The sequence below is a fragment of the Corythoichthys intestinalis genome, chromosome 5 (assembly GCF_030265065.1).
Source record: "Corythoichthys intestinalis isolate RoL2023-P3 chromosome 5, ASM3026506v1, whole genome shotgun sequence".
NCBI classification, from domain to species: domain Eukaryota; kingdom Metazoa; phylum Chordata; class Actinopteri; order Syngnathiformes; family Syngnathidae; genus Corythoichthys; species Corythoichthys intestinalis.
Genome location: NC_080399.1, coordinates 38,252,690 through 38,280,078, shown reverse-complemented (window position 1 = coordinate 38,280,078; position 27,389 = coordinate 38,252,690). Strand labels below are relative to the sequence as shown.

Sequence of the window (27,389 nt, the reverse complement as noted above, 5' to 3'; positions counted from 1 at the left end):
TTCTACTGAAAGTCCTACCTGCATCAGAGTTAGCGTGACATTAATCTGTATGAATTTTTCGAATAAATTAATTCCAATTCACAGCAAGTGTGAAAGTTCGTATAAGCCAATACAGATTTATTTTGCACTAATTATTTACCTATTATTTCGTTCGGTTCATATTAACAAAAAAAAAAAAAAATACAATTAAGCGATAGTTATGAGGTAGATATCCGTGACTTTTTTACAGACGCCAAATTTTTCAGTGACGTAATTTGCTTAAAAGTTTAAAATATGCGAGTGAATAATTTTTTAAATGTTTTTTTTTTTTTTTTTTTTTTTTTTTTTTTTTAATTAAACTAAATATTGGACATCGATTATTGATTCTAAGCTAAAAATGACTGACATTTTGAATAATAAATAGAATTACTTACCTTCTTTTTATGACGGTTGAAACAAAAGCGGTTGTGCAATGTCTGTAAACGGGGATTTTCAGGGTAAAACGGACTAGCTAAAAATACTTCGGAGGCTTAGTGTGCCATGAATCTGCTATGGCAGCATATAGACATATTGTTCCATCAAACATAATGGTTGTTTTGGCTTAAAATACAGCAGCTTATTTTAAAGAGGAGTGCAAGAGCAGAAACAGCTTTTTCAGTCTTGTCTGTGTTTTCCGCCATATATATATATATATATATATATATATATATATATATATATATATATATATATATATATACATATATATACATATATATATATATATACACACACACAAACACACACACACGACACGCACACACACACAACTGTTCAAAGGTTTGGGGTCTTGGTCTCGGTGAGTACTGGTCTCGGGCAAGGCTCAAGGCCCTATGTACACAAACATGAAAACATAAAATCCACTGAAGACGTGTCCTTACATACTAGTACATGAACTCATTTGGGTTCATTGGGTTTGGAAGCAGCAGCAAACAGTGGAGGTTATTGAAAACTACTCTATATCAGGGATCTTTTTGAGAAAGGGCTCCCTCTTGTTGTGGGAAAATATCTTACACTCTAAACAAGCCCTGGAAAGACAAGTTAATAAAAAGCATATGTGAGGAGAGGGGAAAAAACTCATAGTGCTGTTTAGGTTTTACCAGTGAATTTTATTGACAATTCCTTAACCCTCATACACAACATGCTCTGCATGCATGAACGCTTTTGTTATATATATATGACTGTGCAAGTGAACAAAACTACAAACAAAGTTGAATCTTAAGACAAGAATCCACCGAAAGTAAATACAATTGACTGGAGCATGTGATTTTTGCCTTTCACATAAGGAAAAACAGTATCTTCAAAGAGTGCAAAATGGGTATCAATCTTGTGAAATTATTGAGGTTCCTATTGCGGAAGAATGCAACTCTGAAGAAAACACGGTAAAAAAAAAAAGAAAACGAGATAAAATTTGAAGAAAGGTGGACAGAAGAAGAGAGGAGGAGGAGTTGAGAGAGGAAGTCATCTCCTGCTCAAGGCAACAGAGTGAAAAAAAGAGGAGTGGGATTTGAGTCATGTAGGTCAAGAGGCACAACGCCAGCGCTGCTCCTCCCTTTTTTTCCCTCTTTCTTCCCTTACTCCTCCTTTTCCAAGGAAAAAAAGGTCTGGCAGACCCTTCCCTTCACCCTCATCTCAATATCTCATTTCCTTCTCAACGCTTTCATTTTCTTCTTTTACATTTCTCTCTCCCTTCTTCACTACTAATCTGTAGCATGTGGGACTGATGGAAACCAGACTCCCGCCTGCTCTTTAGTCGTCATGCGTTTGACACCTTATTGTCATGGACGCTTATCTCACTTTAGTATAACAAACAGATTCCGTTTGAAATTAGAGCAAAGGCGTCATTGGTTAAATACCACAAAGCGAATCTCTTCACTGCCTTGGCACTGTCCATACTGTACAGCAATACGACTCCATTTAGTGGTGGAGCCTGCGTAAGTCATCTTGGTGGGAGGAGGGGGAAAAATTGCAGTGTTTTATGTGCCTGTGTTTAGGTAAGTGGTCTCTATGCGTGTCATCAGGGGCATTTGCGATCATGTGATGTTTGGGCATGTGTTGTCTCACATTCTTGCGATGCTTGGAGGACGACCCCTGTGAGCGTGTGCGCTTCAGAGTGCTTTTGCACGCACGCAGACAGAAAATTCTGCAATGAAGCAGCTAAACAACAACAACTGAGTAGAGAAACTCCAACTGTCTGGCATCTAGTTGCGTGACTGCTGACTCACTAACCCACTCTCATGTACAGTATGGCTACAAAAAAATAAAAGAGCACACCATTCCTGTTGTGCCATGTGTCTTTCACAGTCTACAGCTTTTGAGAAAAGTGATATAATGAACAGGACAAAGGCACAAGGAAAAGGATGTAAATAGTGAACAAACTCCACAGGCACTATAGTAACCACTTCACAGGTTGCTGATTATTATGTGGGGCTAAATAGCCACCATGAAACAATCTTCCCACCAAGCACTGCAGAAAAAAAATTAAAGTTTATCTGTCTTAGTGTGTGTAACACTCACACCCAGTCCTGCAGTGAGCGCTTGCAGTGCACCAGAGCCCTGGGGGTCTCTTTGTTCTGGAGAGTTCTAAGGATAGCGTAGATGAGGACCAGGATACACAGGATGAGCACCAAAGGAATTACCACCATGATCAACGTCATGACCTTGGACCCGTTGTCTGCCACAGTCACCACCACATTGACTTCTTTGTCATCCTCCTCCACCTCTGGGCCGTCGCTGTCCTTTTCTGTTGCCGTGTCTTCATCCCTGTCTTTCACTTCTTCGCGCTCGTCCTTTCCTCTTTCTGAAGGCTTAGTGGGTTTGTCCCCAGGTTCTGGCTTGACATCCGGGTCTGGCCGAGGCACCGGGACGCCCACGCAGCCCATGAAATCCTTGAGGATGGAGCGTGGGTAGCCTTTGTCTGCTACTGTCTTGTGGTTATCAAAGCGCCAGTAATTGGTGCCCTTGTAAAAATAGGTGTATGCTGCGTGAGAGACAAAACGTAGTTTAAGAAAACTATTTTTCACAATATTTTCTTATCATCTTGTTTCAATGCCATTGACAGAATTAGACGTCCAATCCATTTGGACTGGGAGGGGCTGGCAGCGATCGGTCAAATGGGTTGGATGTCAATTGCAATCAATGCTAGCCAATGAGGTAATGGTAACAAAACTGTCCCATCATTTAGCAATATCGCTTGAGACGGAGAAACGATTTTGTCCTCAGCGCTACGTTCTTGGCGCAGCTGCACAGTCGCACAAGTCTATCGCTGTCAGTGGCGATTAATGAGCTGGGTCAGAGTAAACCTACGCTGTAACCACTAAACAACTTTTCTTAATCATATAAGCTGATTTCTTTGAATATACCGACAAAGTGAATAACTTCCTGTCAAGCTTTTTAATTGCCCCACGGTGACAAAGTTTTATTGAATTGAATTAAGCTTCGTAGGCTTCCATAACAACTTATACATTGTATTCATGCAGTAGTAAGATTTGGTAAGGGCATTATAGGCAGTACAAATGAATGTGTTGGTATAAATGTGCTCCTAACCACTTGAATCCATCAGATCCGTGCAGCGCATTAGGAGGAATTCTGACACAAATCTAATTTCCAAAAGGAAGTGCTGGCAAACCCACAAACATCCTTCCCCCACTCGCTCTCATCCTCCTCTTTGCTCGACTTGCACTAGCCTAACCAATCCCTGTTGGCATTCTACACTGTGCAATTTAACTTCACTTTTGACTCTTTCCCTGATAATAACTTTTTTTTTTTTTACTTTGCTGTTACCAGTGTTGTTAATAACGTCGTTAGAATATAACGGCATCATTTTTTTCTGTAGTGAGTAATCTAATTAATTACTTTTCTGATCTTTGCAATGCCGTTACCGTTACTGAGGATGTAAAGGCGTGCGTTACTATGCGTTACTACGTTGGTTGAATGACGCGAGAAAAGTGAGAGACACGGACTCACGGAGAAAGCAGAGCGGGAGTGGGGAGGAAAAAAGGGAGTTGCTGTTGCAAACGCGATGCCAGGTGGCTCCAATAATAACTGACTGTAGCAGTTAGCCAAACTAGCCCACATGATGCTGCGATAGATATCACACGTATAGAGAACTAGACTCGAAATGATGGACTCACGGGCGTTAGTAAACAGCTGCCATCTTAAAGCATTAGACTTCTCAGGAAGGCTCTGTTGTAGAGAAGCTTCCGAGCGAACCTAAGTAACTTTTTATCTGAAATACTCCTAAATCGGCAAAATATTGATTTTAATCTATCTTTAAATAATGAAACAGGTTTAGAACTTTCACATGTCACAACTTTAACAGTTAATTTACAACATTAAATGACTTTCAAACATAGCAAAGGTTACTATCTAGTTTTCGCAATATCCGCAATTTCCCTGTGTCTAGTTAGGTTTAGGGTAAAGAATTGGGCAAGGGCGAATTGTCCCAAAAACCCTTTGAACTTGACATAGTGTGACCTATGTTTTTTTTTTTTTTTTTTTTTTTTTTTTTAAATGGAGAAAAAAAAAAAAGAAAAAAAAAACATGAAAAGTAACACCAGTTGCTTTGCCAAGTAACTAATTACTCTTACATTCAGGTAACTGAGCTACTAACTCAATTACTTTTTGGGAGAAGTAATTTGTAACTGCAATTAATTACTTTTTTAAAAGTAAGATTGACAACAGTGCGTGTTATTGTCTTCACTTGAAGCTGCTGTTACTAATTGAAATTCCCCTCAGTAATTCACAACAAATCATCATTTACCGCCATCATCACTGAGGAAAGCTCCCTTGGGCGAGTGAGGGATATTTCCCCATCTGCTGATTGGTTTTGGGAAGTCTCGGTCAGCTTTACGGGTTTCCTCGTTGAATCTCCAGTACCTAAAGTTAGACATGGCATGCAGATTAATATTGATTTTAAAAAGAAACTTAATTCAATACAATTCACCAAATTGTATGAAAAAAAGTGACTGAAATATACCGGTCATCAGAGAAAAAGTAGGTGTATCCATTGGGCTCCCACCAGACTGCTGTGTCGATGCCATGAGGTGGAACTCCCTGACCATATTCCCGAATGGGCTGAGGGTATCCTGGTAGTACATCCGCTTCTCTAAACACCCAGTATTGATCATCTGCAGGGAGAAAATTGATAACATCTAATTATGGTGCTGCTGAAAATTTTAGTAAGGTGCTTTAACCATCACAAATAAAGTACAAAACTATCCTATTCCCATGGTGCTTACAAACCTGGGCAGATATTGATCGCTGCGCAAACTTTCACCCAGCCTTATAGTAAAGATGAATGCTGCACATGTGCAGCACCGCGCAGGGGACTGATGCAATCTGTTCCATCTTGGACAGCCTTTTGGGCTTCTGGACTGTGCCAGAAGCAGCTGCCAAGTAGTGCTGACGTCATGTATGACATGGACTAAACTCCCAGCACAACAGATACAGTGGGGCAAATAAGTATTTAGTCAACCACTAATTGTGCAAGTTCTCCCACTTGAAAATATTAGAGAGGCCTGTAATTGTCAACATGGGTAAACCTCAACCATGCGAGACAGAATGTGGAAAAAAAACAGAAAATCACATTGATTGATTTTTAAAGAATTTATTTGCAAATCATGGTGGAAAATAAGTATTTGGTCAATACCAAAAGTTCATCTCAATACTTTGTTATGTACTCTTTGTTGGCAATAACTGAGGCCCAACGTTTTCTGGAACTCTTCACAAGCTTTTCACACACTGTTGCTGGTATTTTGGCCCATTCCTCCATGCAGATCTCCTCTAGAACAGTGATGTTTTGGGGCTGTCGTTGGGCAACACGGACTTTCAACTCCCTCCACAGATTTTCTATGGGGTTGAGATCTGGAGATTGGCTAGGCCACTCCAGGACCTTGAAAGGCTTCTTATGAAGCCACTCCTTTGTTGCCCTGGCTGTGTGTTTGGGATCATTGTCATGCTGAAAGACCCAGCCATGTCTCATCTTCAATGCCTTTGCTGATAGAAGGAGATTTTCACTCAAAATCTTTCGATACATGGCCCCATTCATTCTTTCCTTTACGCAGATCAGTCGTCCTGGTCCCTTTGCAGAAAAACAGCCCCAAAGCATGATGTTTCCACCCCCATGCTTCACAGTGGGTATGGTGTTCTTCGGACGCAATTCAGTATTCTTTCTCCTCCTCCAAATACGAGAACCTGTGTTTCTACTAACAAGTTCTATTTTGGTTTCATCTGACCATAACACATTCTCCCAGTCCTCTTCTGGATCATCCAAATGCTCTCTAGTACAGGGGTCCCCAACCTATTCCACTAAGGCACACTGTGGGTGCAGGATTTCATTCTTACCAAACAAGATGACAACACTTTTTCCCCAATCTGGTGTTTTACAAGTGCAATCAGTTGATTGCAGTCAGGTGTGGCTTGTTTTAGCAGAAGCCTCATTGGTTCAACTGTCTCTGCTGGATCGGCTGGAACAAAAACCAGGACCCACAGTGTGCCTTGAGGACTGGGTTGAAAACCCCTGCTCTAGTAAACCGCAGATGGGCCTGGACGTGTACTTGCCTCAGCAGGGGGACACGTCTGGCAGTGCAGGATTTGCGTCCCTGGCGGAGCATTGTGTTACTGATAGTAGCCTTTGTTCCTGTGGTCCCAGCTCTCTGTAGGTCATTCACTAGGTCCCCCCGTGTGGTTCTGGGATTTTTGCTCACCGTTCTTGTTATCATTTTGACGCCACGGAGTGAGACGGCACGGACCATGGCATGGAGCCCCAGATCGAGGGAGATTATCAGTGGTCTTGTATTTCTTCCATTTTCTAATAATTGCTAATAATTATTAATATCTAATAATCTAATCATTATAATTATCTAATTATTTATAATAACTGCTCCCACAGTTGATTTCTTTACACCAAGCGTTTTACCTATTGCAGATTCAGTCTTCCCAGCCTGGTGCAGGTCTACAATTTTGTCTCTGGTGTCCTTCGACAGCTCTTTGGTCTTGGCCATAGTGGAGTTTGGAGTGTGACTGACTGAGATTGTGGACAGGAGTCTTTTATATCGATAATGAGTTAAAACAGGTGCCATTAATACAGGTAACAAGTGGAGCCTCGTTAGACCTCGTTAGAAGAAGTTAGACCTCTTTGACAGCCAGAAATCTTGATTGTTTGTAGGTGACCAAATACTTATTTTCCACTCTAATTTGGAAATAAATTATTGAAAAATCAAACAACGGGATTTTCTGTTTTTTTTCCACATTCTGTCTCTCATGGTTGAGGTTTACTCATGTTGACAGTTACAGGCCTCTCTAATCTTTTCAAGTAGGAGAACTTGCACAACTGGTGGTTGACTAAATACTCATTTGCCCCACTGTACATATGTACGTTTTGGCGATGACATCATAGCCACAAAGGATCTGGTTTTTGTTACTGCTATATTGTTATGATGAGAAATGAGTGTTGTGGGGGCTGAGGTCCCGTCATTCATCAGGGAGAATGGGGTTGGTTGTCACAATTTTTACTCTTTATAAATATCCAAGCATCAACACGTCTTAGAATAGAATGACCTTTTGTGTCATCATTGTTGACGTTTCTTGCATTCCCTTACGAGAGCGCATGGCAAGAAATAACGTATTTTAAATTGAGTTCAATTGTTTTTCACATTTGAAGGAGAATTTATAGAGGCAGATTGTTCACTTGTGATGTGTGGTGGGTCATCAATTTTAAATTGAGAAGAGAAAATAATAACAAAATCCAATATCCATAGTATGCAATCCACTTTTAGCATGACAATTGGTTGGTGCTTCGCTAAAGACAGTGGCCCAACTTTCCTTGAAAACAAAAAATCCTATGTCTTTGAACTACTTTAATTTTTTTCGCAGACACATATTTTAAACTCCTCTCTAAACCTCCTCCAGTTTTCAGATGTTAAGGTGTTCAGACATTGAAGAGTTCACCCACTAAATTTCGCAGCGCTTCCATAGCCTGACATTATGCTTGTGACTTCTTGCCACACAATCAACTGCGAGTGCGCCGAAAATATGTCAACAAAGATCCTCCTACGGTCAATCATTTATTCCCAAGAACCTTAAAATATTGTATGCAAGATTCTTTTCATTTTTCATGTCTGTATCGTATTCTATTTATACAATATACACGATTATAAGCTGCAGGAAACCAATTTCACTGTGCCCTGTACAATGAATTAAAATCCTTTACACTGTTTATAATATGATAATCATCCACATCCACATTGTGATAACCAACTCATGTTTTTGGCTTAAAGCTAAACTAACATTTACCAAGTATAAGCTAGCTAAAGAGCTTTGTCCTCATTCTTTTTAATGGTAACACTTTCAAAACTAGAAACCTAAAGGTAAAAGCCCCAAAAACAATAGTGAAGACCTTAAAATTTTGCAATTGACCTTAAAAAAATTCCTTCTTTCCTCAAAGTGATGTTTTACAGTACAGTAAAACCAATTAAAAATTCATTCTTGGCGCAGCTCTACTTCAAGAAAGATAATGCACAACACCGCCCTCTTGTGGTGGAGTTATAGCAACTGTGTAACCAATCTGTTTGACAACCAACCCCGTTCTTCCTAACAGTAGGCCACGGCTTACAATTGTTTTTAGTGAATCATTATAACAGTGTTGTACAGTGTCATTGAATATGTGTCAGTTGTGGAGCAAGCCTGCTAACTGCCCATGTTGAATTATTCCAATCGCTTCGGAATTCACAGTTGGCAAGAAAGAAAAAAAACGTTGGGTTTGCACTATTGCTTCAAAGCTTGACCCTTTTTATTCCATGCACGGATTTGAATTTCACTGCCATTGATTTTGCAGAAGGATAACCTCGATCCAGTCCTTAAATGAGTATGTAAGGACAGAATATGCACTTAAAAAGAGTTAAGTGTGTGCTGTGTAAACAGAGAAAATGATACCGCTGAACATGTACCTTTAAAAAAGACAAATTTCCCATCATGACGTTCATAGGCTGCATCAATGTTGCTAGGAAGACCAACCCAAAATACAGATATCGGCATGGGATAGTTATCCAGGACCCGGTTCCTTCTCACTCTCCAGAACCAGCGACCCTGCACACATGACCAAACGTCATTATTCACCAGATGTTCTTACAGTATATAATTTCCTTGCATTTCTATTGTATTTTCTGGATTTCGGGAAATGTATCTTTCTAGAGAAAGAATGTTTGTATTGAATAATCATTTACGACATGTTTCCTGAATGTTTCATACATCTCACCTTGAACACAAACATCTCCCCCCTTAGTAGTGTCACAGTATCAAAGTCCCCATCACAGATGTCAGGGGCCACGTTATCTGGCTGCTTGGGGGGCCGGCGAGTAGAGGGAGGAAGAGGCACATCCCTTCTGATAGGTGGCGTGACATCGGGATGGGACGTGGTGGGGATTGCAGGACGGGTTGTTGGACCGGGCGTAGGTTCGGGCCTGCTCGGGCTGGGACTCGGGGTGTTAGGTTCAGATTCAACTGGGGAAAGGGTGGGTTTCTCTTCAGGGGGAGAAGGGGAGGTTGGTAATGCTTGTTCCGGATCCTCACCAGAGGTGTGAGGAGTCTCAGTAATATGAGGGGGTCCTGGAAATGTAATAAAATGATAAAAAAGTAAAATTTACATCAAGATAATCATGTGCTGCATATAAAACATAATAATTTCTTTTACGTAACGCACTTGCCATTACCCATGGTCATATTCCATTAAGTGCCTTGGTACTCACTTAATTGAGTACTTAGTGGATAAAACTGTCACACTGGTTGCTAAGAGATGAAAACGTTGTTGCATAAGGAGTGAAAACAACTGCCTTTTTTTGATACTTTGCTCATTAGTATGTAAAAATCATCTTGAATGTGTCTCCTCTCTACTTGTTCGAATCACCACTAGTTTGCATTCAATTTTTGAGAAAATATTGGACTCTTTCGATATTTTCCAAACCTCACACAACTTTAATGATGGCTGCAAAAACAATGGGCAAACATGCCCAAATGTTTCCTGAAGCATGTAGCAATCGTGTGGCTCCTTTAATCCTTTTGCTGTGAATTTAAATTAGTTTGTCACTTGTAGACGTCCAATCCATTTGAATTGGGAGGGCTGGCAGCAGAGGCAGGGCTAGCGGACAGGTAAGAGCTGCCAAAATGGGTTCCACAGAAAGGACAAGAATTAACAATTTAAAATAACACTGCATTTTTATGGCTCTACACTATCTGCCAAAGCAAGCTGCACTTGACGCTCTTATTAGACCACGCATATTTCGTGAAAAGTAAAACTTAAGTGTGCCAGTTTAAGTAAGATTTTTTTTTTTCAGCATTATTTTTTCATATTATTAAATGTTTTTTCTATTAATTTTATCTTTTATGTATGTCTACAAACTGTTTCTTTTTTATGTGGCCTTATACATTGTTTGTTTATTTATTGTTTATGCATTTATTTGTACAAAAAAAAAAGAACAATCTTTTTGCAGTATGCACAGGTGGGGGACCCAGGGGATTTCTTGCTTGGAGCCCCAAGAGACCCAACCAATGCCACTGGCTGGCAGCGAATAAACAAATCATTTGCTGCCAACCCTCCCAATTCAAACAGCTTGGACGTCAGTTGCCGTCAATGGCAGCTATGTGGTAAATGACAAACTCATCTTGAAACTCAATCACCGTATACATGGATAGAGCAAATAATGAGGTAAACAAATGCATTTACAGTATTGATGAATCAGCTAAGGTGATACGTCCCAGACAAAAGGGTTGAATTTGTCATCAAAGACAAAAGAATGGAAATTTAAGGTCTCTCACCATAAATGTGCTGTATTCCCTTGATGTCATCTTCATGCAGTGTGAAGTTCTGTGTGTGAATCCACTGGTAGAAAGGAGCCATAATGGCATTAGGATTTTCAGAGTGCTCCAGGCCCAAAGCGTGACCGAGCTCGTGCACCGCAACCAGGAAGAGGTCAATACCTGCACCAAGAACAGCAAATCCTGTACATTCATACAACATTTACCAGATGTCACAGATGAACACAAAACATTCTGGAGAGGTGGTGCGGGCAAAATATGACATAAAATTGAGTGAAAGTAAACCAAGTATTTACATCTATAACCACTAACCTTGGTGGTTTGGACTGTCCAAAGTCCAAGGCTCATCTGCATCAAAATGTGTATCCCCACCCATCGCAGGCCCAGGGTAGTAGGCATGGGCCAGTGAGCCCCCCTCGCCGTCAAACAAGGACATGTCACCATGAAAACCAGAGGCGAACAACAATAGGATGTCAGCAAGCTGAGCCTGGCTGCTGTTGCCGTGTTTGGCTGGCAGCTCTCGGAAGGTGAGCGCCGTGGCACTTTGCCACACATCAAAGGCTCTGCGGATGGCGTCGTATGTCCTCTCCGCTCCCAAGGAGGATGGGATTTGCTGGTCCAATATACTAAAGCGTAAAAGCATATCTAATTACGTATACATTGCCCTTTTAAAGTAAGAATGTTAGTGTGGTATAGTACCTGTAGGTGATGTCGTCTTTGTCCCACCGTTGTGCTGTGAGTGCATAGCGTTTCCTCCTCGCACTGTCATCTGTGGCTATTTTGTCAGGGAGGCCGCAACGGGGTTTACGCATGGCCCTACACAATACACACAAAAGTGATGTGAGCAGACGATCAGATAGCACTAAAACATGGCTATATATTTCCACCCCTGGACCTCAGAACCAAGATATGGATCTTACGCTATAGTGGCGGCGTCTGCCTTTCCAGTCACTTCCAAGCCATAGAAACGTTGCATATCACTGATGGCTTGGGACAGGATCTGAGCTGACTGCATAGTGGACATCTGTCTGCTTGCTTGAGACAGGTAGCCGAACTGACGAAGCCACGCCTGCGAGAAGATGATGAGATATCGTATTTGTTTGAGAAATGTTATGGAGTCGTTATCTTTTGTGATTTAAAAAATAGGTATCAGCAACAATGTTAATCTGGGAATGCAGCCATTACTTAATAACTGGAGAACTATCCAAGGAGTAAAAGGAAAAGCAGATAGAAACCAGATGTCCTCTAATAATATTACCACATTCCTTTGCCTTTTCTGCAGTGACAGCCAAAATAAAGGATGTAAACAGATGTTCAGGAAACACATGAAAACCATTTTTTCAGTTGTGCTTTGACCCATTTGTGAGCAGGCATATCATGTGTGACCGAAGACTAGGGTGACACGGAACGTCATTTGTAGCATGCGGTGCCACGTCGTTAGGAAAGCAGTGTGACTACTCCTCCTAACTTTCAGAAACATGTCTTAGAGAATCCTGCACCAGATTCAAAAACAGCACATCAGGCATTTTGTCAAAACAGCAGTCACAGGACTTGAACTTCCTTGTGTTCACAGCATGAAGGCAGCAGAAAATATCCAACACACCCATAGATGTGCATCTGAATTTATGCATTAAAAGCTTGTCAAAGGTCACAGAAGGGGTATTTACTAGGGATTTAAAAAAAAAAATCTAGAGATACATCGCAATATTACATCAAGCATATCGATTCAAAATCCGTCTATCGATTCTTACATGCGTTTCTAGTGGGGGGGGGGGGGGGGGGGTGCAATGGCTGTACTTCTACTCCTGTCCGCAAGTTGGAAGCAAGCAGCAGCATTTCCTTGCAGTCTGCTGTTGACTAATCCAAGTACAGATTTGTCTACTTCGCCCTCTAGTGGTTGGCCTCCATTACTGCGTCAGTCAATGTAAACAGTAATGTTAGCTGCTGTTGGGGGTGTGCTGCGGCTGGCACACCGCAGCAACGGTGGACGGAGTACTACAGGTCATTTTGCTCGGATTACTCAACAGAGAGGGCAATATGCGATGCCCCGAAAGCACCTTTTATACACCAAGTGTAAATGTGGGCTCATTTTGGCTTTTACTGCAAAACTGAGGCATGCAGTATTTAGAATCCTGCATTTAAGCAGGTTTACACTAAAGCAGGTTAGCACTAAAAAAGAGAAAATATTATAATGAAAGCCATATGTTGTAAAACAAAAACATGTTTACTTGAGTGCTGGATGATGTTTTAGGAATAAATTGATACATAGTTTTATGCATACACGGAGATTGATGGGAGGCAGGCAGTGTAGTGCCCCCCCCAACCCAGTGGCCGAAAAATGTCATTGCATGTAATTGACTTTCCTTTAGAGTGGTACCTCTACATATGAATTTCATTTGTTCCACTACCTGGCTTGTAAGTCGAAATGGTCGGAAGTCGAGCAGGATTTTCCCAGAAGAATACATTATAATTCCATTAATTCGTTCCACAGCACGATAACCTACACTAAATCCTTAATACATACTGCTGGTACTATTGCAAATAGCAATTACACAGAGCAAAACAAATAAATTATAAATAAAAATCGGAATAATTATATAATAGTAGTAATAAAAATATAGCAACACCTGTAATAATGTAACGAATCAGGTTCTAATGCAGCAGATGTGTTTTGCGTGGTGTACTTGAACGCACCATGTGGCTGACGTCACAGAGTGAGAAAGGTGCATTAGAGTTTTTACTTTAACTTTTCATGTTCTGTTGTCGGCTTCAGCTGTGGCGGACAGTAGGTGTGTTGTGTTGCACAAGTTCTGAAATAAATTTTTTAAAACCTGACAAAGCTGGTGATTTCTTTGGCGATGTTACAAGAATGATAATTGTGACCTTAACTTATGAAGACTGGTGAACAGAGGTCAGAGGAGGACCGTCGAGATCGTAGACATTCTACGGCGGTATTGTCGAGCCAGTTCGCGGATGCGCAAAACACGCTCATATTTTTATATCATTTTCATCTTCATTTCAATGGTAACCGTCACCTTTTTTTCACCACCTGCACTAACATTCTTGGAACCCATGTTGATTTCTCTCACAAGAAAATTTGCCGTGCGTCCGTCGTGCGCGAAAAAAAATCGTCATATTTCAAGCACGTCATCGAATGTAGAAACAAATGGCGAGGAAAATTTTACGTCAGATGTCAAAAAGATCGTGTGTCGAAGCGGTCCTATGTCGAGGTACCATTGTAGATTCTAATTCGATTAATTCGTTTCAAAGCCAAAAAACCTACGCGAAATCCTGAATTTAATAGCATTAGTTACATTAAAATAACTGCTGCTGGTACAGTTACAAATAGCAATTACACATAGCAAAAAAAAAAAAATTATAAATAAAAATCGTGATAATAATAATGTAGAAAATCGGGTTCCAATGTGGCAGTTGTGTTTTGCATGCCGTTCCTGAATGCACTGTGTGACTGACGACAGAGTGAGAAGTGCGGAAAAGTTTTTACTTTCTCTTGTCGTGTTGTTGGTCGGCTACGGCGGGCAATAGCCGTGTCGTGTTGCACAAGTTCTGAAATAAATGATTAAAACCCAGACAAAGCTGGCGACTTCCTGGCCGATGTTACAATAATAATAACTGTCACCTTAACTTATAAAGAAAGGGCGAACGGTGGTCGGAGGAGGACCGTCGAGATTGCAGACATATTCCGTCCGTATTGTTCACCCAGTTCACTGACACCCGCACCACGCTCATATTTTTCTATCATTTCCATCTTAATTTCAATGCTAAGCGTCACCTTTTTCCACCACCTGCACAAATGTTCTTGGACCCATGTTGATTTCTCTCACAAGAAAATCCACTGTGCATTAAAATAAAAACCTAGCTGGTAAAATGCTGTTATAAAAGTTGTTAAGCAATGAAACAAACAACAAAAATGTATTAAATGAACAAGAGTCCTACCATTTCATAATGAGCCCAAATTATTTTTCAAACAGATATTGTGACTAGCACCTTAGAGACAGTCCTTTGCTATGCTAAACCAAAACTAATAATCATCTTTAAGTGTAGTATCAGGATTAATCGAGATCGAATCGTGACCTGTGAATCGTGATAAAAGTCACACCACCAGATATGAGGCAATACACACCCCTAATATTTACTGTACCTGGGACCTCAGTGTATGATTAGTATTTATATATTTATAGCAGGTATGTAAGCACTACATCAAATTCAGCAAAATTGTTGTGAATGTTTGGATACGTGTGAACACAACCACAGCTTTACAGATCATGGGTATATAGGGTTGCCACCTTTCAGAGATAGAAATAAGGGACACCCCACTCGCGTCCAAAACCTTACGGCGAAAAAAAGGGGCATTCCCAAAACTCCTAAAATGCATAGAAATCTATTTTTAGATGAGAAAACTGTATTGTGCACTATGTGGGCAAGGCAGTTTCCTTGCAACAGATTGTTTTGTTTTTTTCTGCAGGTGAAAACGAAATTGTGAATAGTCGTAATCAACATTTGGGTTGTCGGCACTGAATCCGGTCACGTGATCCATTGACAAGCCAAATTTCTTAAGGGAGTGTTCCAGAAGAGCTACAATTCCAGCAGCTTACTCGTCTGCATTCTCTATGAAGTCCAGCATTTTGTTGGTGAGCCCAGATTCTGGACTGAAGTACTGGACAGCAGTACTGCTCAATTTATTCGAGGCATCGGTCTATATGGAACATGGGATGGGTCACGTTAAGATCTTGAGCACATCACCCACTGCCTTTGGACCCAGGACTTGTTTCAACAGTGACTCTTGCTTTGTTCTCTCCAAAGTCATTTTCTTCAGCATTTTGGAATCACATTAGAATCTTTTGGAATCACATAAAAATCTTCTGATTGAGCCTATGTCCACAGTCAGCACTGTTGTTGCTCTGGCCACGTTTTACTGTGTGGTATACCTGTGTCACCTCAGCTGCAGTAATTTAGACTAGGGTAGGAGTGGCATGATGTCAAATTATTGCTTTCATTTTGGTATCACTATTAATCAATAGATAGTATATATTAGCAGTAGGACCATTTATTCAGTGTTTATTTGCTGTTAATCTATTAGGAATAATTCCAAATGAGGAGCATTAGTTAGCATAACAAAATAAGATGTTCTTTATGGGTACATAAATTCATTCCATATTTATTGATAATAAATGTATGTCCCCCCCCCCAAAAAAAAAATCAATATTCCTGAAAATAATCAACCACAATAGCAACTGAAATAGCCTAGTTATGCTCCTATCAATGCAAGATGTATGAAGGTAAATATAAATATAGCCTATATGTTATCTATATACAACGGCATAATAACATACCAAATCAAGCTCAGGGGATGCTTCAGGTACAAAGAATTTTGACGAAGGCTCTGCTGGGATCTTATATTTGTGGAGGTCCCCTGCAACATGCTGTTTTACACCTCCGTGAGACACTGCAAAACCTTTCCTGCCTGCCTTGCAGTTCGCTTTATAATCATCATCAGTGACTATCGAGCCACGGGTTACCATCTTCCCACTGCAGTCTATTTTTTGGAGACGTTTCCTCTTTTGAGGATGGGGTGTCCTGAGTGTCTGCTGTTGAAGACATCATTGTTTTAAAAACGCGCGGGGCGGTGCACTTTAAGCAGAGCGAGCGAGGTAACTAGGCAACGAACACGGAAGTGGAGTGCAGTGCAGGGCAGACAGCAGCGGGCAGGCAGATAACTATCTTGCTGCCTTTAATATCTCCTCCCCTTTTGGTCATTATTGTTGGCTCAGTGTTCACTCATGAGCGCAGGTGTGTGTTTGTGTGTGACAGACGTGCATGGGCTGGGCGCACCGGCACCAGCCCCTCCCCGCCACCGGAGCCGCGGGTTGCACGGGGTCGCCCCATGGGACAATTGTGAAACACGGAACAAACTCTGTTCCGTATTTGTTGAATACGGAACGCAACTTTTAATTCCCAATTACGGAACCATTCCGTATTTCAAGGGACGGGTGGCAAACCTATGTGTATAGTGTACACCAATGCAAACATGGTTATATCAATTTTAATTAAATGTTAACACATTCGCTGCTGTTGACGACGGCAATAGGTGTGTAGTCTGTTTGAACTGGGGTTTGGCAGTGATCAAATCGATTAAAGGCCAATCATTGTTAATCACAGCCAATGAATTGGAGGGACAGACAACACTTTTTTCCAAGTGCATCGCAGCAAAGACAATTTTGATAAAATGGAATAACACAGAATTTTATTTTATTTTTTATTTTTGATGGGTAAAAACATGAATAAAAGCCAGTATTTCCAGGAAGCGGCCACCAGACATGGAGGCAGGTATTTTATCAATGCCGTTTCTATTTTAGCCAGTTAAATTATGCAAGTATCCCAGATTGCTTGCCCTCCCTCATGACGTTATTAATACCCATTATGTCATGCACCTGTGTAAGAACTTCTCCATTTGCCAAGTTTCACATTGTCATTTTTTATAATACGTGTCGTTTTTCCCTTTTAACTTTGAATTTAAGGTCAAATATTTTTAGAATTCTTAAAATTATGAATGTAATTTTTCAGTCATTAATATACACGAGTCAAGATGTCTTCATTCAACCTTTGTGGATTAATAGGCAACGTTTTATAGCCCAACCCGAAACTGGTTACGTAGCTACAGCAAATGTTGATTTTCCTTGAAAGTTGAATCGTATTTTTGTTTTTTACGAGAGCACTTTCCACATGTCACAATGAAGTCAAGTCTTATAATGTGATTTGAATAGCGTTACCTCTGTGTTAAAGCTCTCCTGCCCCGGCACATCAGCAGTTGTGCCGCCAAGGAACAGAGAAAGTAAACAGACAGAAGTGATCACTACTTGAGACCGAGCTTCTTGTGCTGACATCTTCGTGGTCTGCTTTTTGGCGTAATGGAGTAACAGTTCGAACAAAGAAAAAAAATCCTCCAGCAGAAAGGAATGCATTAAGGCAAAAGTGCATCAGGTTTTTGTCTCCTCTCACTCACATCGAGGCAAGCAACAAGTGGGTCGTCAACTTAAAAACAGACAATTTTTTTAAAATGACGTTTACAGTGAAACTAGTCATTTAGTGGAACTCCATAGCGTACGTGGTCCGAGTCAGTTTAGCTTCTATGCCGCTTCCCAGTGCAGAACTGAAAATGATCTCCCAGCAGCTCACTTCCAAGCAAAAAACGGAGGTCAACTTGAACTTTGACTTTCATTGCGACGAATAGCAGCCGTAAAGATATCGCCAAGATTGAAAGAATCTTAGTTTCCTCCACCGACGTCTTTAACGCACGTATGGAACTCGTAAACGAGCAGGAAAACTGCTGGAAGGCAGATAAATGTGCGTCAAATAGTTCCGAGGTTGAGAGCCCACCCGCACATAAACAGTGCAAGCCGAGGGGGGAAATGAACACGATGCCCACATTGCCCTCTGCTGGCTTTCCAGGAAATTACTATTTGGTAACAACGGCTGGACTGTGGAATTTCTACAAATAAAAACGCATTTTTGTCAACTTTCACTTTCTCACGACGATACGTCAATTCTCACGAAGGAAAATGTGTTTTCCGAGGAGATTAGAAATGATTGAGTTGTGACTCAACTCACTGGCTGTAGTACTTCAAGGTCAATAAAAGCGCCCCCCCCCCCCAACACGTTTACAGACATCTGCTTCATAAACACAATTGACAGTCATTGAAAGATACATACAGATGTCAACATTAGATACAATTAAAAAAAAAAAAAAAAAAAAGACATCATATATACACACATATAACATGTAATTATAGGAAACAGTTTGCTCATTCAAAGCCAGCCCTAATTGACAGATGTCATTCGCAATAAATGGCAGCCAAAGAAAAACATAGATCCACCCATCCCATTTGTATTTGCTGTAGCACAGGCCAGTGTAGAAGTGTTTTCACCAAAACTTAAAAAAATAAATAATCTAATGTGATGAATTGTGTTCTCTTGGTTGCGATTTTCTCAGCTTTTTTTTTCTGCTGTCACTGGACATTTTCTTTTCTCTGCAAAGTTTCAAGAGTGTAAAAATCTATAAAACTACATATATAGCAATATGCTTTACAGTACCTCTGGATTATATTGCTGCTGGTAACCTCAACTCAGTCATTGCTATTGACAATAAGACAAATCCATTTCAACTGGGAAGCCTGGCATTGAGTGATCAGCCTTCTGTCATTGACCGTTATAAAGCCCAATCCAATTCGATCGCTAACATACCTTCCAGTCAAAATGGATTCGACGTCTGTCGCCGTCAATGGCGGCCTATAAATACATTTTAATAGCGCAATATTTTTAACCGATTCCGGTGCCCTGTTCAACAAATGAAAGGGGAAGGATTACTTTTACATCCTTTGATTTTTCTGAAAGGGGTCCAAGGAGAAAAGTTTGGACACACCTGCTATAGCAACTAATTTAAGTGAAACTCAGTCGTATTTTTGCCTTGCTGATTTTTGACAATAAAAAAGATATAATATTTCAGTATTTTATTGAAACAATCAGGCCTGCTCAGTCTTTGCAATCTTCCTACTGCCGGCTCTTGCCATCGCGATGAGGAGGGTGAGGATGAAGCCCACGGCCCAGACGCCTGCCACGGGGAGAACCACAGTCATCATTATGTCTGCAAGCAAAACAGACCCAACTTTGGTTATTTCCAAATTATCATGAAAAGCAAAGAAGACGATGATACGACAATGGCTTACTAGAGCTAGGTTTATCTGGAGTTTCAATTCTGATGGGCCCATATGACAAGAGCCCTTGGGCGGGGTCCATGTGCACCGCTTCTCGTTTAGTGATGGACTTGCAATTCTAGAAACACACCAAACACTATTTTAAACAGCATAAACTCTTCCCAGCTCAGTCACACGAGACAATAATATGTGGACATTGTGAAGTTTCTTTGATGACTGTAAAGAGCTCACAGGAGTGCAGGATATTCTGTCATCCGGGTCACAGAGTTGCACTGTGCAGTGCAGATAGAACAAATGCGGCTCCACACTGAAGCGGAACATGGCAAAGCTGTAGTGAATGGTGGAGCTCTGCCCATTGAGGCCAGACTCTCCCTCGTTCAGGCCGTGGAAGACAACCGTGTCGTCAGTTACACACCTAGACTCGGAGGAGGAAGTAAGATTCATAAATATGGCACGAGAGTGTCAGAGTGAATGTCACTATCGAGCTGTTCTGACCCATTCCAAATCAGGCTGTGAACCAATCCCCCCGAGGCATTGGCATGCCGACTCTGCGTGGCCCAGCAGTCGTTTATGCGGAGAAGGAAAAAGTCTGCGGGATCAGTCACGGCCACCTCAACATAAACCTGAATTCAAGTCAAAAGATATTGAAATAGAATCGTGGATAGACCAGGAAGAATTAAGAGTGAAGCCAAACCAATGACCTGGTCTCCCAGCTCCACAGTGGGGGCGCTGCTGAAGGCTGTTGTGTAGCTATGATCCGTGTACAGCATTATCTGTATGGTCGCCTCCAACTCATCGACGCGCACCATCGCCTCACTGTTTATGTGCACAAAGAACAACTCAGTCAGGTGACTGGTCACCTAGCTAATAACTTGACTGGGCTCTCAGAATACTTTCTCCGCTCAGATCTCACAGCCAGTGTCACCACAGATTCAAATGTCGCCATGAAATCTAAATTGGCTAAATCCACTAACGCTTCTGACTTTATGGAGATGAGTGTGATAATGGCTGATTTCGGTAGTTTTAGTTTTTTATGTGCTTTGAGCCACATTTTTCCATCCACACTCCACTCCACTGGTGTGATATCTGTCGTTTGCTTTTCTATGTACTCCCCCCGCCCCCCGGATCTGAAATTTTTTTAGAAGAGAAATGAGCAGTTTGTTTTTGTTCCTCTCCCCCTTCCTTTCTTGTTCCTCGTTTCTTTTCTTCTTATGAACGAGAGCGCATTTGATGGTAATAAACAACGGGCAACTCGTTTGGTCTGTCAATGTACGAGTTTGTTGTATGTGTTCCTATTGGCAGGTTGTGCCTGGAATCAAATTTTGCTGCGCTGTACCTGGAATCAAATTTTGCTGCTCTGAACTATGTCCAATAGCAATAAATGGATATTCTTAAGGCCTGCTGACAGGGTCTCTGCAGGGTTCAACGAGCCAGATTTAAGACTTGTAAAGGCTTTTTTTAAAAGACCGTAATGAATAAAATTTAGGACACATTTCACATCGATATTGGTAAAAAACGTACAAAACAGTTGAAGGAAAATTGGAGGCCCAGAATTACATGCAAAGTATATGAATTTATTCCCAGCTCTTTCACACTGCGATACAAATGAGCATGAAGTACTACTACAAGTAATAGTATTAAAGTAATGACAATAGATTTTTAAGATCTTTCCAAATTGAATTTAAGACATTTTATGAGATTTTAGGGGAAATCCAGACATTTTAAGGCCTTAAATTCAAATTATTGGATTTAAGTTTTTTGTTTTTTTTTAAAGACCCCACGGATACACTGATCAAAACGCACAGGCAGAAGTATGCTAGGTTCAGATAATTGTTTTAACAACACACATAGCGTTGTGAATAGGGATGGGGAAATGAAATTGTGACTTTACCTGGAAATGGGCTCAATTGGAAAAGGTAGGCTGACTGTTCTGATGAACGGAAAGATGCATGTGAAATCCAACTTTATGACTGGATCTCTGATGATGTTTCCAATGGCCTGAGGCTCTGACTGAAGACTAAGGGTGTATGTGACATGAGTAAAATTTTTCTAAAGAAAAACATGAAAATTATGACATTAGCTATAATCCAATTTGACAACAAGTCCAAGTCTGGATTTTGCGATGCTGACTCACCTCAAGCGACTTGCCTCCACAGCTGATGTATTCATTTTTGGCTAGCTTGACCATGTAGTAGGGAACTTTGTTGATGACTTCCCTGTACGCTTTGCACGATTTATTGGGCAGGTGCAAAGACGTGACCGGCGTGTTGTAGTACAAGAAGAATTCCTCTCGTGCTCTGACACCCATGTACTTTTTAGTGCAAAATACTTTGATGTGTGCATCTGTTAAAAAGAACATTTTTGTTTTCAGCGAAAGACAGGGACAACTAAAACATGCAACTAAATCAAAGTTTCTATTATTATAACAGATCAATCAATAACTTTTACAAATACGGTAGTTTTGACCCACTGTCAGATAACCATTAGAAGTTTAAAGTTTAAAGTGCTGTAGTGTGCAGTGGTGTCCAACTGTATTATATACAGCACCAAGGTGTCTAACATTTCTCTCGTATCTCAAAAAGTAACCAAAATACTCACAAGAAAAACAAGCTGAAAAATAAAATCAATTACATTGCTCTAATAAATTCATCTGAGTGTCCATTAAAACCTAAGCATTAATCTTCATTCATAAAGCCCTGCCCGACTCTATTGCTATAAAAAAGGCATGTTTTTTCAAAAGAAAAGTGTGTTCCCAAAGAGAAACTGCTGAAAAAAAAAACAAAGGATGGGTTCAGTGCATGTCCACCCCAGTGATCCTCGTTATTACATAGTTGAAAACACAGGAATCACCAAAAATAAAAATTCTGATATAAATTTAAATATTACGGCTCTTACTTCATTACATCACACATTCACATTTTAGGATCTACTTATGAGACAAACCATTAACATTTCAACATTTAACATCTACATTAGTGTGTGGGGTTGTTGGGGGGGGTAAAATGTTAAAATGTTTCATCCAGTTAATCACAGCTTAAAAATTAATCGTAATTCATCGCAATTCAAACCATCTCTAAAATATGCCATATTTTTCTGTAAATTATTGTTGGAATGGAAAGATAAGACAAAACGGATATATACATTCAACATACTGTACATAAGTACTGTATTTGTTTATTATAACAATAAATCAAGATGGCATTAACATTAACATTCTGTTAAAGCGATCCATGGATAGAAAGACTTGTAGTTCTTAAAAGATAAATGTTACTACAAGTGTTTTTATTATATATATTTGATATTAAAACCCCTCTTAATGTTTACGTTTCAATAAAATTTGTAAAATTTTCAATCAAAAAAACTAGTAGCTCGCCATTGTTGATGTCAAAATTACACACTGCTCATGGTGGTGAAACCCATAAAATCAGTCGCACCCAAGCGCCAGCAGAGGTCGACAAAACACCAAAAAACACAAGTAACAAGTGGACATGACACTGTGCTGTCATTTTAATCTGTTTGAGCGGGGCAAGTGCGTTAATTGCATCGTATATTTTAACGTGATTAATTTTTAAAAACTAATTACCGCCCGTTAACGCGATAATTTTGACAGCCCTAATATACACACACACACATATATATATATATATATATATATATATATATATGTATATTTTCTTTTTTTTCCCCCATTAAGTGGCCGTTTACCACTTCGATTACCTACTTGTATAACTATGGCTATGGGACAAGACATTAATAAGACTTAAAACAAATTGGGTAAACGGGGGTCAGGGCTATATTTCTCACGAATATGAACTAATTAATTCATAGGCTAAATAATTAATGGAAAATCAATCTATTAATTTATAATGCAAAATCAATCTATTAATTTATACAAACTTTCATGTGTATTGGTTCAGGTGACACACTGTTTGATTGAAACCTTTGGTTTCAAAAACTACAAAAGAATCATTTTGAAAGCTTCCAGAATAAATTTAAAGATTTTATTAGCAGATTTAAATTGTAATATTTGAACATAAATTATATTAACATGCAGAACAAATACAAACTTGTAAATAATCTCTGATCTATTAAGACCACTCAACATTGTCTGTCAAAATAAATATAACTTTTTTTTTTTTGTCAGGGTATAAAACTTTTTTAAATGGAACCTTCCTTCAAGTAGAACACTAGTGCTTTTGTCCACAAGCACAGCTAAACTTAACAAAAAAAGGGTGTTTTACCACGATTATGGCTAACGTATGATTTTCTGAAAATGTCTGCATATGCTGCAAATAACAAATATTTTCAAATAAATAATGTAGAAAATACTTTTTAAATTGTATGCAATGCTAGTCAACAACCAATTAAACGTGCAATTGGGGGGGGGGGGGGGGGGGGGGGGGGTCGACCGGCACATTCAGCAAGTGAAAAGGGGTAAATGTAAGTCTGAACATTATGAAAATAATTCACTTATCAATTGTAGGGTCAATTCTATCCTTACAACATGTAGGAAGACAATCTAAATTACCTATATACAGGGGTGCACATAAGTGGTCCGCATGCGCGCATGCGTACTGGACGTAGACAAATGCGCTGGCCCTCAACGGCTTCCATACGCTTTTGCGTACCGATGGCGGACCACTGTATTTGCGGCGGACACGAGAAAATAACTTCTCAAAATTTTGAAGTGGCAGGCCACACTGAGTGATTACTTTAGTGATGGGACGAAATGAGCCGAGGTTCCGAAGCTTGTGTCGAGTAATGGGAGGGGGGTTTCCACGAAGCTTGTAGCGAGGCGCGCTTCATTTCGGCAAAACCCGGAAATGATGACGTGGGAAGCCTCGCCGGCGGCCGGCGGCTGGCTGAATCTCGTGAGTGCTTCGGAAGTGATCCAACGTTTGCCGCTCATTGCAAAAACAGGACAGACTACGGTATAAATTGGTTGCAAAACACAATGGCGATCGCCTGTTATCTCACATTTTGTGGATTTCGGGCTCCTGTACTTGTTACATCTGTGCGCAACAGTGCAACCAGTGCAATCTTTTTTCGAGCCTTGTCCTTTGCTTGCGATGGAACCTGCGCGAAAAGAGCGATCCTCCCCTGTATGGGAACATTTTGATTTGATTGCTTTCAATAAGGTAAGGGAGAAAAACTACTTTAATATAAATGTGAGTGTGTGTGTGTGTACCTATCTGAACCAAACATCAACAGAATGAACAATCCATTAGTGTACTGGGAGGCACAAAAGAATACCTACCCAAATTTATATAAACTGGCACTCACATTTCTCTGCACCCCAGCTTCATCTGTGCCTTGTGAAAGAATATTTTCTAAAGCTGGTGAAATATTTTCCAAAAAAAAAAGAAACTGTTTAAAGCCAGCCACTGTGGGAAAGCTATTATTTCTAAATAAAAATGAATAACAAATTACCCTTAGCACTTGTTGTATTTTGTTCACATACTAAATTACCAACACAAGCACATTCATATCTTTGTCTTAAGCAAATAGCCATTGAATTCTTAACAATGTTGACCTCTTGGGCTTCTAGACCACTTGATGGCGCCATAGGGTAAATGAAGCACCATGAAGCTTTGCTACATGTGCAAACCAATTGGCTGCAAAGCTTCATTGCTTCATGAGGCTTCATTTGGCCATCACTAAATTACTTCCGTGTTCCCCCACCCCCGTCAAAAGACAGACAACAGAGACGTCACCGGAGCTACCGAAAAAAAGGACTTTTGCTGAAAAGTGGCTACAGGAGGTACCATGGCTAGAAGCAAATGATGCTCGCACAGAAATGCGGTACAAAATGTGCCGTGAGAATCCCAATGTCGCCGATAAGAGCATCGCATTTTATGTAGGGTCAAAGAATTTCAGCCATCCAAACTTTGAAAAGCACGAAAAAAACAGAGCATGTGGCAATTAAGCAAACTATCGATGTCAAACAGGACCCCACTCGCCCTATGGACAAGTGGCGGAATAAAGGTAATGAACAGCGACATGCACTGACAAACGTGTTTTTGCTCGCATTTTACAAAGCTAAACATGCACGTTCAATGAGGTCTTATGAGGAGGATATCCCACTTTTAAAAAGGCTTGGAGTTATTGTGGGAGCCGCATAATGCCCTTTATTTTGAATTGGTGCTTATTTCTTTACATTTCACTTCAAAGTAATGGCAATTTTGTTGTGCCAGTTGATTTTAATCAAGCATTAATTGTTAATATAATTAATTAAAGTTAATTGGCTCTAAGTAAAGCTTGTCATAAATTTATCGCATCAGGCGGGTCGGCTCTCAAGCTCAAGTCACATCTCCAGGTCCTCCTCTGAGAACCTGGGCAAAAAAATTATGTGCACCCCTGCCTATATAACTGAACTCATTATATAATGCAAATAAGGTTGCTTAAGAGTTGGTGGGAACAATTTGAGCATCCTGAAAAGTTGGTAGCGTTATCTCCCTACTGTCCCTTTGCAAATTGCAAACCTACGCCTTTGGATATCACATATAATAGAACTAGATGCAAAAGTGTCGGAGTCGTCGGGGTTATTAAAAAAAAAAAAAAAAGGAACCTGCTGCCATCTTAAAACAGAATATCTCCGCCGTACACCGGGGGCTCAGTTGCCGTGAACGCGAGTGATTTTTCAGACTTTTTTTTTTTTTTTAACTGGGTTAACGTGGTTATGATTCAGACTATGATGAAAAAATAATTTAAAGTATAAAGTTACTGTATCTGTCGCTTATGTTACATTTATCGCATGCCACTGACGCAAAATGGCCGGCATGTGTAATGGCCATCCAGTTTGGTTTACAGTGTGCATTTCGCATCTCGCACAATATATTTACGATTTCCTGAGGTACCAATATGGCAGACTCGTCACCAAACAGGTCAACGCGGACGAGAAACCAACAAAAATAGTGTTAAAAAGAAGGCTACCTTTGTCACAGTGGTCATCATAAAATCCTTCCAGGCACTTACAGGTGGTTTTGTCTTTGGACAAGGCACATCTTTCTGGTTTGGTGGCGCAAACCTCCACGTCGCAAATTCCTGATCACACATTTCACAGTGACACAACTTTATTTTAATCGAACTTGTTCGGAATTACCTGTTACTTGGTGGCGTGGGAAGCCAAGGACCAGCAAGAGGAGTACAGCCAGCTGTCGTGAACATGAGAGACGTCCTTAACAAAACATCGAAAACGCACTCGTGTGTTATTTATTATAAGTATCTTTCATTGTGGCACAGTGACACAAAATGTCATGTCACACCCACCTTACAGTCGTTTATAGCCATTATTTCGTTGTTGTTCTTGTTGTTTTTATTTATTTCTTTCTTAATATTAATTTTAAAAGTTTAAATCTTAGTTGCAAAACTTTTATTCGCTGCCAAACGGGCCGTTTGGTTCTGTTGTCATCGTCTTCATCACCGGACGTCCTGCAATTAAAAACACCTGGGGGTCTATCATGGCGGTAAAACTTGACCAATTTAGCCTCACTTTAACTTTTATATCCTTTCATTGTTTAAGATAACCCTTAACTTTAATGTTACTGAACTTGTTTTGAGACATGTTTTTCCTGGTAGTTAATATTTTTCTATCATTTTATTAATAACAATAATAAAAAGACGAATGAAGAATATTTCATTTAGACCGGAATGTTTGGAATTTTGGCCAGTAGATGTCATTATAACGCTCATCTTTACTGACAAACGTGATGGTTCATTCGAAACGAAAGAGAAGACTGAATCTTACTACAGTATGTGAGAGTGCAGTGGTGTTACCAGGATGCCAGGTGTGGGTGGGCATTAGTCTTACCTGGGGAGGCAAAAAAA

General features: G+C 40.2%; 2 protein-coding genes across 6 annotated transcripts; both read right to left on the bottom strand.

Moving 5' to 3' along the window:
• Positions 1 to 1,106: 1,106 nt before the first annotated feature.
• On the bottom strand, positions 1,107 to 18,480 carry LOC130916867 (matrix metalloproteinase-15-like). Of its 3 annotated transcripts, none has more exons than XM_057837920.1 (10): positions 17,622 to 18,480; positions 11,751 to 11,899; positions 11,530 to 11,646; positions 11,143 to 11,456; positions 10,831 to 10,992; positions 9,275 to 9,624; positions 8,967 to 9,105; positions 4,997 to 5,147; positions 4,781 to 4,896; positions 1,107 to 2,998 (listed from the first exon to the last, which is right to left on the bottom strand). In XM_057837920.1, exons 1-10 carry the CDS (start codon positions 17,811 to 17,813, stop codon positions 2,532 to 2,534), a joined length of 2,157 nt encoding a protein of 718 aa, XP_057693903.1. In that variant the 5' UTR covers positions 17,814 to 18,480; the 3' UTR covers positions 1,107 to 2,531. The 3 variants fall into 3 exon arrangements, with proteins under 3 accessions (XP_057693903.1, XP_057693905.1, XP_057693904.1); XM_057837922.1 differs by lacking the exon at positions 17,622 to 18,480 and adding an exon at positions 12,582 to 12,588; XM_057837921.1 differs by lacking the exon at positions 17,622 to 18,480 and adding an exon at positions 12,089 to 12,229.
• A 144-nt stretch (positions 18,481 to 18,624) lies between these two features.
• Positions 18,625 to 27,021, bottom strand: zpd (zona pellucida glycoprotein d). Of its 3 annotated transcripts, none has more exons than XM_057837195.1 (10): positions 26,832 to 27,021; positions 26,665 to 26,716; positions 26,496 to 26,606; positions 21,697 to 21,905; positions 21,454 to 21,611; positions 20,264 to 20,378; positions 20,058 to 20,185; positions 19,794 to 19,977; positions 19,575 to 19,680; positions 18,625 to 19,459 (listed from the first exon to the last, which is right to left on the bottom strand). In XM_057837195.1, the coding sequence occupies exons 1-10, from the start codon at positions 26,850 to 26,852 to the stop codon at positions 19,371 to 19,373; spliced, it is 1,173 nt and encodes a 390-aa protein (XP_057693178.1). In that variant the 5' UTR covers positions 26,853 to 27,021; the 3' UTR covers positions 18,625 to 19,370. The 3 variants fall into 3 exon arrangements, with proteins under 3 accessions (XP_057693178.1, XP_057693179.1, XP_057693177.1); XM_057837196.1 differs by having other exon boundaries at positions 18,626 to 19,492; positions 26,665 to 26,739; XM_057837194.1 differs by having other exon boundaries at positions 18,628 to 19,492.
• Between the last annotated feature and the right edge of the window lie 368 nt (positions 27,022 to 27,389).